This window comes from Mesoplodon densirostris, chromosome 1 (genome assembly GCF_025265405.1).
Source record: "Mesoplodon densirostris isolate mMesDen1 chromosome 1, mMesDen1 primary haplotype, whole genome shotgun sequence".
Classification (NCBI taxonomy): domain Eukaryota; kingdom Metazoa; phylum Chordata; class Mammalia; order Artiodactyla; family Ziphiidae; genus Mesoplodon; species Mesoplodon densirostris.
Window position 1 is genome coordinate 28,448,235 of NC_082661.1, and position 13,117 is coordinate 28,461,351.

The 13,117-nt window shown below is 39.2% G+C and overlaps 1 protein-coding gene across 10 annotated transcripts in view; it reads right to left on the reverse strand.

Moving 5' to 3' along the window:
• The window catches only part of BTRC (beta-transducin repeat containing E3 ubiquitin protein ligase), a 189,801-nt gene that overhangs the window by 119,510 nt on the left and 57,174 nt on the right, over nucleotides 1-13,117 (reverse strand). For 7 of the 10 annotated variants that reach the window (XM_060100574.1, XM_060100566.1, XM_060100529.1 and 4 more), the window contains exon 2: nucleotides 12,649-12,756. The exons of the other annotated variants lie outside the window; for them this stretch is intronic. In XM_060100574.1, coding sequence (XP_059956557.1) covers nucleotides 12,649-12,756 — 108 coding nt within the window. The remainder of the gene's footprint in view (nucleotides 1-12,648; nucleotides 12,757-13,117) is intronic. 10 annotated transcript variants of the gene reach the window in all.

A 13,117-nucleotide genomic window follows, 5' to 3' on the forward strand; every position in this document is an offset into this window, starting at 1 on the left:
CATGCAGCACCACTTGCTGAAGAGACTGTCCTTTTCCCATTTTATATTCTTGCCTCCTTTGTTGAAGATTAATTGACCATAGGTGTATGGGGTTTTTTCTGGGCTCTCTATTCTGTTCCATTAACCCATATGCCTGTTTTCATGCCAATACCACACTGTTTTGATTACTGTAGCTTTGTAGTATTGTCTGAAGTCTGGGAGGGTTATGCCTCCTACTTTGTTCTTTTTCCTCAGGATTGTTTTGGCAATTCTGGGTCTTTTATAGTTCCCTATAAATTTGAGGATTATTTGTTCTAGTTCTGTGAAAAATATCATGGGTAATTTGATAGGGATCACATTAAACCTGTAGATTGCTTTGGGCAGTGTTGCCATTTTAAAAATATTAATTCTTCTAATCCAAGAGTATGGGATATCTTTCCATTTCTTTGAATCATCTTTAATATCCTTTATCAATGTTTTGTAGTTCTCAGCATATAAGTTTTTCACCTCCTTGGTGAGGTTTATTCCTAAGGTATTTTTGTTTGTTTTGTTTTCTGATGTAGTTTCAAAAGGGATTGTTTGTTCACATTTCTTTTCTGATATTATTAGTGTAAAGAAATGCAACCAACTTCTGTGTGTTAATCTTGTATCCTGCTACCTTGCTGAATTTATCAGTTGTAGTAGTTTTTGTGTGGAGTCTTTAGGGTTTTCTATATATAGTATGTCATCTGCATATAATGACAATTTTACCTCTTCTTTACCTATTTGAATACCTTTTTTTTTTCTTGTCTGATGGCTATGGCTAAGACTTCCAATACTGTGTTGAAGAGAAGTGGTGAGAATGGGCATCCTTGTCTTGTTCCAGATTTTAACGGGAAGGCTTTCAGCTTTTCACCATTGAGTATTATATTGGTTGTGAGTTTGTCATAAATAGCTTTTATTATCTTGAGATATGTTCCCTCTACACCCATTTTCGTAAGGGTTTTTATCATGAATGGATGTTGCATTTTACCAAATGCTTTTTCTGTGTCTATTGAGATGATCATGTGGTCTTTGTCCTTTCTTCTTTTTTTCTTTTTTAACATTTATTTATTTATTTATTTGGCTGTGCCAGGTCTTAGTTGTGGCATGCGGGACCTAGTTCCCTGACCAGGGATCAGACCTGGGCCCCCTGCACTGGGAGCACAGAGTCTTAACCACTGGACCACCAGGGAAGTCCCTGTCCTTTCATTTGTTGATGTGGTGTATGACACTGATTGATTAGTATGACACTGTTGAACCATCCTTGTGACCCTGGGATGAATACAACTTGGTCATGGTTTTATGTGTTGCTGGTTTCAGTTTGCTAATATTTTGCTGAGAATTTTTGTGTCTACATTCATCAAAGATACTGGCCTGTAATTTTCTTTTTTGGTAGTGTCTTCATCTGGTTTTGGTATAAGGGTGATGGTGGCTTCACAGAATGTCTTTGGGAGCGTTCAAAAGGAACTGAATTTTTATTAAATAGAAATTATGCAGTACTGAGATGATTTATATACAGTGGGAGGGCGGTCAATTAGGACTTTGGTAAGTAAGCATTTTTGTCATGGGGTAATTTCCTTACGGTATTGTTTTGTAATAAGTTTTACATGTTCATTTACATTCAGTGTGATAATCCATATTCCCCTAAAACCTCAAATGTAAAATAAGGCTTCCATACATGTATATATATGTATATTCTGAATAATGCTTAATTTTCCTAGTATTGCTCCACATTAACATTTCATGTAGTAGATGGTAAGATTTAGTAGACTTCTAAGTATTTTTCTTTCTTAATTTTATTGAAGTATAGTTGATTTACAATGTTGTGTTAATTTCTGCTGTACAGCAAAGTGACTCAGTTATACATATACATATGCTTTTTCATATTCTTTTCCATTATGGTTTATCACATACTGAATATAGTTCCCCGAAACCTAAGTATTCTTAAACAGTAAAATATATTACATAATCTCTCCTGAAGTCAATCCTCAACAATTTCAACCTTTGACAAGGGACCCTAGCTAATATTAAAATACTATATGATTCAAGCTCAAAAATTCCTTAAAATTACTAGCTATACTTGACACCTAATATATTCTAAGGCCATATAAATCCACCTATATTCTTTTTTTTTTTTTAAGGCATTGACTAGTACATTTTTGGGGGGTGTACGCGGGCCTCTCACTGCTGGGGCCTCTCCCGTGGCGGAGCACAGGCTCTGGACGCGCAGGCTCAGCAGCCATGGCTCATGGGCCCAGCCACTCTGTGGCATGTGGGATCTTCCCGGACTGGGGCACGAACCTGTGTCCCCTGCATCAGCAGGCGGACTCTCAACCACTGCGCCACCAGGGAAGCCCCCACTAGTACATTTTTAAAAAATATTTATTTATTTGGTTGTGCCAGGTCTTAGTTGCAGCTCACAGGCTCCTTAGTTGCGACACGTGTGCTCCTTAGTTGCGGCCAGCAGGCTCCTTAGTTGCGCCTCACAGGCTCCTTAGTCACAGTTCACGGGCTCCTTAGTTGCAGCTCACAGGCTCCTAAGTTGTGGCTTGCTGGCTCCTTAACTGTGGTATGCAAACTCTAAGTTGTGGCATGCTTCTGGGATCTAGTTCCCTGACCAGGGATCGGACCCAGGCCCCCTGCATTGGGAGCGCAGAGTCTTAACCACTGCACCACCAGGGAAGTCCCAACCTATATTATTGTTAGAATTTCTCTTCTTCTTTAATGTCTAAAGAAAATAAAGGATCTGAATTACTCAGCTATTTTTAAGCACTTTCTATTGCTCAGTCTCATTTAATAGTACAGATTACAACTGCCATTTGCTGAGGATAAACAAATGATTCCACAAAATACACCCACTGTTAATCAACAGAAATTCTTTTAATCACCTATTGACTTTCCAGGACAAAACAATGGAGTGATGGAAATGAAAATACGTTCAAACTAAACAGGTCCTCAAAGAATCTATTTAAATAATATTTACAGCATCTTCTTTATCACTAGTTGTTTGTGTTTTTTTAAGTATTTATTTATTTATTTGGCTGCACTGGGTCTTAGTTACAGCATGCAGGATCTTCAGTTGCAGCATGCAGGATCTTTTAGTTGTGGCATGTGAACTCTTAGTTGCAGCATGTGGGATCTAGCTCCCTGACCAGGGATCGAACCCGTGTCCCTTGCACTGGGAGCATGGAGGCTTAACCACTGGACCACCAGGGAAGTCCCTCTGTCACTAGTTTAAAATGTGTGGTTTGTAATGTCAATAATCAAACCATCCCAATGTTGCCATTTCCATCTGAGTTACTGAGGATAATACAACATATTCAGCAACAACTCTATGGCTCTTCCTTTTCTATTGTCACAGAATTTTTACTTCGAAGGTGCTTCAAATTCACTAAATATTTGCGATAATTTCAAAGAAAAAATACTATGAAACTATTACTAAGTCACTTCCTTAAACATGTTCAGCAATATTAGTAGAAATGAGTATTCCTACTGGGACAACCACTTACTTTGAAGAATTACTTGAACTATATCTTTTAAAGTTAAAAATACACTTTCTCTATGACCCAGCAATTCCACTCTTAGGCATTAAAGCCAAGAGAAATAAAAATCCATGTCCACAAAAAGACATACAAACTGTATACTGTAACTTTATTCATAGTAGACAAAAATAAGAACAATCCAAATGTCTACCAGCAGATGAATGGAAAAACAAATTGTAATATATTAATGCAATGGAATTTATTTAGCAATAAAAAAGAATAAGTTATAGATAAACATAAGAAAATGGATAAATCTCAAAAACATTATGCTGATCAAGAGGACACAGGGAATTCCCTGGCAGTCCAGTGGTTAGGACTCCGTGCTTCCACTGCACGGGGCAGGGGTTTGATCCCTGGTCAGGGAACTAAGATCCTGCATGCCGTGTGGCATGGCCAGAAAAAAAAAAAAAAAAAACAGACACGAAAGAATGTATACTCTGTGACTGCATTTATATAAAGTTCAGGTACAGGCAAATCTAATCTTCGGTGACAAATCACAACAGTAATTGCATATGGGATATGGGCACTAACTGGAAGTGGGTACAAAGGAACTTTCTCAGATTATGGAAATGCTCTATATCTTGAGAGTGAGGTTACACAAATGTATACATTTATCAAATTCATCTAAGGGTACACAAGATGTGTATATTTTACTGTATGTAATTTTTACATAAACAAAAATCTAAATAAGCAAATAAGGCAAAACCCAAGCAAGAAAGATGCAAATGTACTAAGATTGTTTTAATTCTAGTAGTGGAAACAGGAAAGACTAGACTTAAGTCTATATCTGCCAATTAGTCAATCAGCAATATTAAGCACCTGTGCACAATGAACCTGACATAGAACAAACTGTTGGATTAATAGAAAAAACCAGCATATAAGCCCATTTCTTCCATTTTTGCTACAGAGAACTTAATGATTTCTCTGAAGATAAGAAAAGAAAAATAAACATTCATACTTATAGCAATGTTGGGGAAAGCAAAATTTTCTCAATACCTGAACCAAGTGTAGGCTTTGCTATGATACAGAACTGGGCTGTAAGGTATGAAAAAAAAAAAAGATTTAATTCAACAGTGTACTGTTTTATACCAAGGTGAAACATTATTTGCTGAAAGCTTCCAAACCTAGTCTTCTGTGCAGTTTTCTGATAATATAGAACCCATTTCTCTTCCAGACCCTGTTCTAAGTGAAACAGGAAGGAAGGGGGCAGGGCACAACCTTTAAAAGAATGACATAGCCACAGGATATGACAAATAATGGTTAGAACTAACTAGATCCAAGATGGTGGAAGAGTCAACTACCAGTAGACACTGAGCTTCATTATACACTCATTGTACTACATCAGCATGCTAAATGACACACCCACCAGTGCCATGACAGTTCTGAAGCTAACCATAAAAGACCAAAAAGTGGGCAGTAGCCCAACTCCTGGAAATCCCTGCCCCTTCACCTGAAATAGTTGGAATAATCCTCCCACACATTAGCCTATGAAGTTAACCAGCCCACAAAAACTAATCAAGCCATATTTCAGGGCCTCTCACCTTCTGAGCTGGCCCACACTCTGTCTGTGGAGTGTGTCTTCTCTATAAACAAATCCACTTCTTACCTATCACTTTGTCTCTCATTGAAATCTTTCTGTGATGAGACATAAAGAACCTGAGCTTCATTAAGTCCTGAGACCAGGTGTGTAATCTCAATTAAAAGACAGTGGGTTTAAGTCTCTATCTGAGTCGCATGGTTTCATAAGGACTTAATAAAAGTCAACTTGTACCCTAACAACAACCCTATGAGATAGATACTATTATCATCCCTACTTAACTGATAAGGAAACTGAGGTATAGAGAAGTCAGGTATGTACCCAACGTTACATGTGGACAGAGCCAGGCTCAAATCTCAAGCAGTCTGGTGCCAGGGTGAAACTGAGCAGAACCCTACAGGGCCCTCCCTGGTACAAAAGCCTTTTTCTTGTTTGCAGGAAAAAAAGGCTTCAGCCTCCTAGACCTTCGCTGCGTTCCAATGGGCAGATTCAAACAGTTACTAATTAAGTGAGGAAATGAAGAGACAAAGGAAAGAAGTCAAGAAACGACAGTGCAGCAATGGGGCAGGGTCCTTGTTCCTCTTCAAGGTATATACATGAACAATCTGATACACATCTCTGAGTTTTATCTACAGGAACTAAGGTCCCCCCACCCAGTGGGAAGATGGTAACTTCAAGCTAAGCACTACCACATGGACCCAAGGCTGGTTGGAACCAGAAGGCTAATGATTGAGAATCCTGAAACACCACCCTGTTATCACACTACCAACCAATCTGAGGAAGGTCACACACCCTGCAGTCCTCCCCACCAAATTTTGAGCAAGAGCTGCCCATTCTCCTTGCTTGGCCCTTGTAATAAACCTTTTTCTGCTCCAAATTCTGACAGTTCAGTTTGTTTGGCCTTACTGTGCGTAAGATACAAGAACTTGGGTTTGACAAGGGCTCTTAACCACTACACCAATACTGGCCTCTGGGCCTAAGATGTTTTTTAAGCATCTCTTTTCTGCCTATGTCACACAATTTCACCCCTGCAATACAATTCAAGGCCCACACACCAATTTATGCTGAATTTTTCAGCAAAAATCTCTAAATCAATTTGTCTCCAAATATACTCCAGAAGTACAGTAATTTATAAGGGGACTCAATATTTTAAAAAATAGATACTTGTTGATTTTTTTGATTAAGACTAAATAGAGAAAGCCCTGACAGCGATGGTAATTTTGTTCACAAATCTTTCCTACTGGCCTTAGATTCAAAATTGTTTTAGGCTGAAAGAAATTTTGAATTGTTCTTCATATCTTAGTGTCCAAGTCAGATGATTTTGACTTCTACAATTTTTAGTTGCACATGATTATCTTTACCACTTATCTAACATAGTTCAAATCATCAGTTTTTATTGAGCCCCAACTACTAAAAAGAAGGTCAATGGATAAGTGTAAGAGATTGCTTCTGCTTTCAAGGAATTTTCTAGCCTAACATTTCTCATATTAAGCTAGGATACAATAACTACTAGGATCTATTGAATTCCCAGCCCCACATTCCAGGGTGGGAAGAAGCATGTGGGTGGCAATGTAGTGTCTTCCTATTGTTTTAATTTGCATTTCCCTGATGTCTAAACATATAGAGGATATTTTCACGTGCTTATTTGCTGTTTGTGTATCTTTTTTTGGTATTATATCCATTCAAATTTTTTGCTCATTAATCGCCCTTTTTTATTGGGTAGTTTATCTTATTATTTATTGTTTTGTAAGAGTTCTGAATTCAAGTCTTTCATCAAATACGTATTTTACAAATATTTTCTTCCAGTCAGTGCCTTACTTGTTCATTTTCTAAACAGTATCTTTTTAAAAATCAGATGTTTTAAACTGTGATTAAGTCCAACTTATTTTTTTTTTTTATGGTTCATGTTTTTTGTCTTCTCGAAAAAATATTTTCTAATGTGAAGTCACAACGAATTTTTTTCTCGCTCATTTTCTTCTAGTAGTTTTATAACTTTAGCTCATATTTAGGTCTACAGTCCAGTTTGAGTTAATTTTTTAATATGGTGCAATGTATCTAGTCAAGGTTCATTATTTTGCACATAGATGTCCGATTTTTCCAGCATGATTTGTTAAAAACAGAGACCAATGCTTTTAATATAACAGAGCACAAGAAGTTCATTGATATGCTTTCAGATTCTATACTACAATTAATCTTTAAGAAATCACAACTACCTGAAAAGGATATTAAAACACTTCTACGTTTTCAAACTATATATCTGTGTGAGGCTGGGATTCTACATGTATTACAAGCAAAACACCACGTCACAAATGCAGAATGAATGCAGAAGCAGACATGAGAATCCAGCTGTCTTATTAATCCAGACATTAAAGAGACTGTAAAAATGGAATACAATGCTAGTCTTAAATTTTTGTTTTAGAAAATAGGTTTTTTTAGTTTTTTTTAAATAAAAACATTCATATGCACTAACATATAATGGATTTATTGTAGCTATTGTAGTCATTTTTAATGAATAAATTAATATTTAAATTTTTTCTCAGTTCTAATTTCAAATATAATAAATATCAATAGATATACCCCATATAAACAAAACCACTTTGGAGTCCTCAATAATTTTTAAGAGTGCAGAGGAGTCCTGACATCAAAACCAAACTGCCGGGCTTCCCTGGTGGCGCAGTGGTTGAGAGTCTGCCTGCCGATGCAGGGGACGCGGGTTCATGCCCCGGTCCGGGAAGATCCCACATGCCGCGAAGCGGCTGGGCCCGTGAGCTATGGCTGCTGGGCCTGCGCGTCCGGAGCCTGTGCTCTGCAACAGGAGAGGCCACAACAGTGAGAGGCCCGTGTACTGCCAAAAAAAAAAAAAGAAAAACCAAACTGCCCATATCTCTTCCCTCAATTACTGAAATTATCTTTACGATAGCTAGAGTAATACATCTAAATACAAATCTGATCAGATCAAACTTGTGTTTAAATACTTTCAACAGAATATTCTCTGGTGGCACAGTGGTTAAGAATCCGCCAGCCAATGCAGGGGACACGGGTTCGAGCCCTGGTCCGGGAAGATCCCACATGCCGCAGAGCAACTAAGTCTGTGAGCCACAACTACGGGGCCTGCACCCTAGAGCCCACAAGCCACAACTACTGAAGCCCGTGTGCCTAGAGCCCAGGCTCCGCAACAAGAGAAGCCACCACAATGAGAAGCCCGCACACCGCAAGGAAGAACAGCCCCTGCCTGCCACAACTAGAGAAAGCCCGCATACAGCGACGAAGACCCAATGCAGCCAAAAATAAATAAATAAAATAAATAAATTTATTAAAAAAAAATACTTTCAACAGCTTAGTACTCTTAGCATCAAGATAAACATTCAATGGCCAACAAATCCTGCCATGATCAAGCTTCCCCAGTCTTCCCTAACTCTATTCTCCTCTATTCTCCTCATTCTCTGAAATGATAGGTTTCTTTTTTTTTTTTTTTCCCCAGCAGAGTCCTTAAATGCACAAAACCCCACCTGTCCTCAGGGCCTTTGAACTGGCCTGAAATGTTCTCCCCCACCTCCCTTTTTGCCTAATCTCTACTCATCATTCAGTTCTTAACTCAAACCTCGATTACCTGATCTTCCTTACCCCCACACTCAGGTTAAATCAGGTTCCTCTTTTATATATTCTTATGGCTCCCTGCAAATTTCTGTTAGGGTAACCACTGACCGAAACCGCCTGCCCTGGCCAGGCCGGATAGTAACCACTTGCATGAGGTACCTTACAACAGGAGATCCTGGTAAGGAACGTGGAAACTGACAAGCTATCACCAGCTGTAAGAGCTCGGGAAAGGTCAACAGGAGAGAGGAGATGCCAGTCAATATGTCCTACCAACCTCCCAGAATCCCTCCTACTGGAATCCATTTTGGCTGCGTGATGCGCGCGCCACCAGGAAGCACCCTGAGTCAGAATGATTGGCCAGATACAACCCGGAAACGAACCCCATTACCATAAAACCTGAGACTGCAAGCCATGTGGCAGAGCAGTTCACCTGGGTTCCCTTACCCTGCTGCTCTCTGCCCGGGGCACCCCTTCCCAAAAAGTCTCTTGCTTTGTCAGCACGTGTGTCTCCTCAGACAATTCATTTCCAAGTGTGAGACAAGAGCCCACTCTCAGGCCCTAGAAGGGGTCCCCTTTCCTGCAACATTTCCTTAATAGAACTTATTAGTTTGGGGGATTTGGGGGTTATGTAATTTAAATAGTAATTTAATGTAAGGCCAGACACCATAAAACTCTTAGAGGAAAACAAAGACAGAACACTCTATGACATAAATCACAGCAAGATCCTTTATAACCCACCTCCTAGAGAAATGGAAATAAAAACAAAAATAAACAAATGGGACCTAATGGAACTTAAAAGCTTTTGCACAGCAAAGGAAACCATAAACAAGATGAAAAGACAACCCTCAGAATGGGAGAAAATATTTGCCAACGAAGCAACTAACAAAGGATTAATCTCTGAACTATATAAGCAGCTCATGCAGCTCAATATCAAAAAAAGAAACAACCCAATCCAAAAATGGGCAGAAGACCTAAAGAGACATTTCTCCAAAGAAGATATACAGATTGCCAACAAACACATGACAGGATGCTCAACATCACTAATCATCAGAGAAATGCAAATCAAAACTACAATGAGGTGTCACCTCATACTGGTCAGAATGGCCATCATCAAAAAATCTACAAACAATAAATGCTGGAGAGGGTGTGGAGAAAAGCCCTCTTGCACTGTTGGTGGGAATGTAAATTGATACTGCCACTATGGAGAACAGTATGGAGGTTCTTTAAAAAACTAAAAATAGAACTACCATAAGACCCAGCAATCCCACTACTGGGAATATACCCTGAGAAAACCATAACAAAAAGAGTCACGTACCACAATGTTCATTGCAGCACTATTTACAACAGCCAGGAAATGGAAGCAACCTAAGTGTCCATCAACAGATGAATGGATAAAAAAGATGTGGCACGTATATACAATGGAATATTACTCAGCCATAAAAAGAAACGAAATTGAGTTATTTGTAGTGAGGTGGATGGACCTAGAGACTGTCATACAGAGTGAAGTAAGTCAGAAAGAGAAAAACAAATACTGTATGCTAACACATATATATGGAATCTAAAAAAAAATAAAGGTTCTGAAGAAACTAGGGGCAGGACAGGAATAAAGACGCAGACGTAAAGAATGGACTTGAGGACGCGGGGAGGGGGAAGGGTAAGCTGGGTCGAAGTGAGAGAGTGGCATTGACATATATACAGTACTAAATGTAAAATAGATAGCTAGTGGGAAGCAGCCTCATAGCACAGGGAGATCAGCTCAGTGCTTTGTGACCACCTAGAGGGGCGGGATACGGAGGGTGGGAGGGAGACGCAAGAGCGAGGGCATGTGGGGTTATAAGTATATGTAGAGCTGATTCACTTTGTTATACAGCAGAAACTAACACAACAATGTAAAGCAATTATACTCCAATAAAGATGTTAAAAAAATAAACAGTAATTTAATAGCTTAAGATAATATAAATATAATAATCATAATATATAAAACTTTGCCTATGTGTCATGAGTATTTTTCTAAGTTCAGTAGTTCTCATCAGATTCTCAAAGGAGTACATGACCCCTGTAAACTGAAGAATTAATCTTACCCAAAGAGAGGCCTGGTCTTTCCCCTTGGTTACTGGGAGGTGGTATCCCCCTGGAACTTCTTACCTAACGGAACTTTGACTGGGGGCTTTGGCAACAGGACAAATGTGATTCATGATGGGGGCTTTGAGCCACACTCAGTTCCAATCTTAAGAAGGAACAGAGACTAAAAGCATCAGTGTAACCTACAGGAGGGGCTAGAGACTAAAAGTCAGCCATAGGAGCAGCCTGTAATTGAGCCGCAATAAAAACTCTGTACACAAAAAGCATGGGTGAGTTTCTCTGATTGGCAATATCCTGTGTGTACTGTCACATACAGTGGCCCAGAGGCAGTAATGCCATCCATGATTCCATGGGGAGAGGATGACAGGAACTTCTACATTTGGTTCCCTCCAGATTCTATCCTGTATGTCTCTTTTTTTGCTAATTTTAACCTGTATCCTCTCCCTGTAATAAACTGTGAATATAACAGCTTTCAGTGAGTTCTGTGAGTCCTTTCTAGTGAGTTACCAAACCTGAGGCGGGGGGCGGGCCTCCTTACAACTGGTATCTGAAGGAGGGCAGTCTTATAGGGACTGTTCTCTCAGACTGCAGTCTGGTGAAACTCACTGCAACCCCAATAAGATTTTAAAAAACCAAAAAGCTAGACTGAGTTCCTTGAGAGCCGAAACTTCATCAATATGATATATAGTAAAAAACAAACAAACAAACAAAAATACGATGTTTGAAATAAAATGATGCTCTCAGGATATCAATATTCTCTAACATTAATAGCAATAATGTTAATGACAATGAAGATAAGGATGATAACAGCAACTATTTACTGCATGCCCTTACTATAGTCTCCACTTACAGATGAATTTAGAGTGAAAATGACTTGCTCAAGATCATACCACTAGTGACAGACAGTATATAAGCCCTGATTTAACTAATTTTAAAGCCTACGCCCTTCACCATATTGTATCTCATAAGATAAGCAAAGGAAATTTTGCAAACGACAAATATCCAGCATCATCATCACTAAAACACTTAAAGTATTTTCATTAAAGACAAGTAACTGGGGACTTCCCTGGTAGTGCAGTGGTTAAGAATCTACCTGCCAATGCAGGGGACACGGGTTCAAGCCCTGGTCTGGGAAAATCCCATGAAGCAACTAAGCCCATGCGCCACAACTACTGAGCCTGCGCTCTAGAGCCACGCGCCACAACTACTGAAGCCCACGCGCCACAACTACTGAAGCCCATGCGCCTAGAGCCCGTGCTCTGCAACAAGAGAAGCCACTGCAATGAGCAGCCTGCACACCACAATGAAGAGTAGCCCCTGCTCACCACAACTAGAAAAGGCCTGCGTGCAGCAACAAAGACCCACCACAGCCATAATAAATAAATAAATTTATTTATTTAAAAAAACCCAAAAGAACATATACAAACACACACATATATAATAGTATAGTAGCCAGGAGACACTCTGAATTGAGCACCTTATATTTTTAGTGATCACAAGAAAAACACAAGGTGCTCAGGCAACTGGTTGTAATTAATTGATTGATTATATTAATTGGCTTTATGTAGGTCCAGAGCAAACATTACATATTGAATGCTATTTATTGAGATTACTTTAAAATTCACTATCATACTTCTACTAGGTATGAAAACCAACAAGTCAAGTTGCGCTATGTCAATTTTGGCAAACCAATCATGATAATAAGAATGTGTCAAGAGTCGATGGATCTGGATCTACATTATAAATTAGAGAACTGAGTGATGTGAAATATAGGCAACATGAAGGAGAAAAGTGAACATAAGTAAAGGATGGGAAAGAAGGAGAGACACACCAATTAATTAGACACACATACTAATGCCCACAAATAACCCACAGAGACAGAGAAAGTACCTGGAAAGCTGTGAGTGCGCCAGTCCCTGGGTTATACAGGCATCGCAGCGAAGGCATGCTGTCCGCCAGGCTGGAGCAGCCCAGCCACAGAGACCTGGGCATAGAGCACTGCAGAGAGAGGACAACTATGAGATGGGACAGTATGAGACAGGATGGCACAGATTACAGGAATTTTCAAGGCTTGGCTAATAAATACAATATTCCAGTTGCAGCTTGCCTTTATGATAGACACATCTTCAAGAACTAGTTACTAACCCCAGAGGGATTAGTAACTACTAATTAGTTACTAATTAGTTAGTACATACTACTAACTAGTTCTAACCCCAGAGGGAAACTCAAAAGGGACACTGGTGGCCAAAAAGCAAGAAAAAAAAAGTTATAGGTCAAGAAGCCAAATATTTAATAAAAATTTTTATCCCGGTTCGTCTTCTATGTATAAATCTAAAGGAAATCTACTTCTTAACCCAAT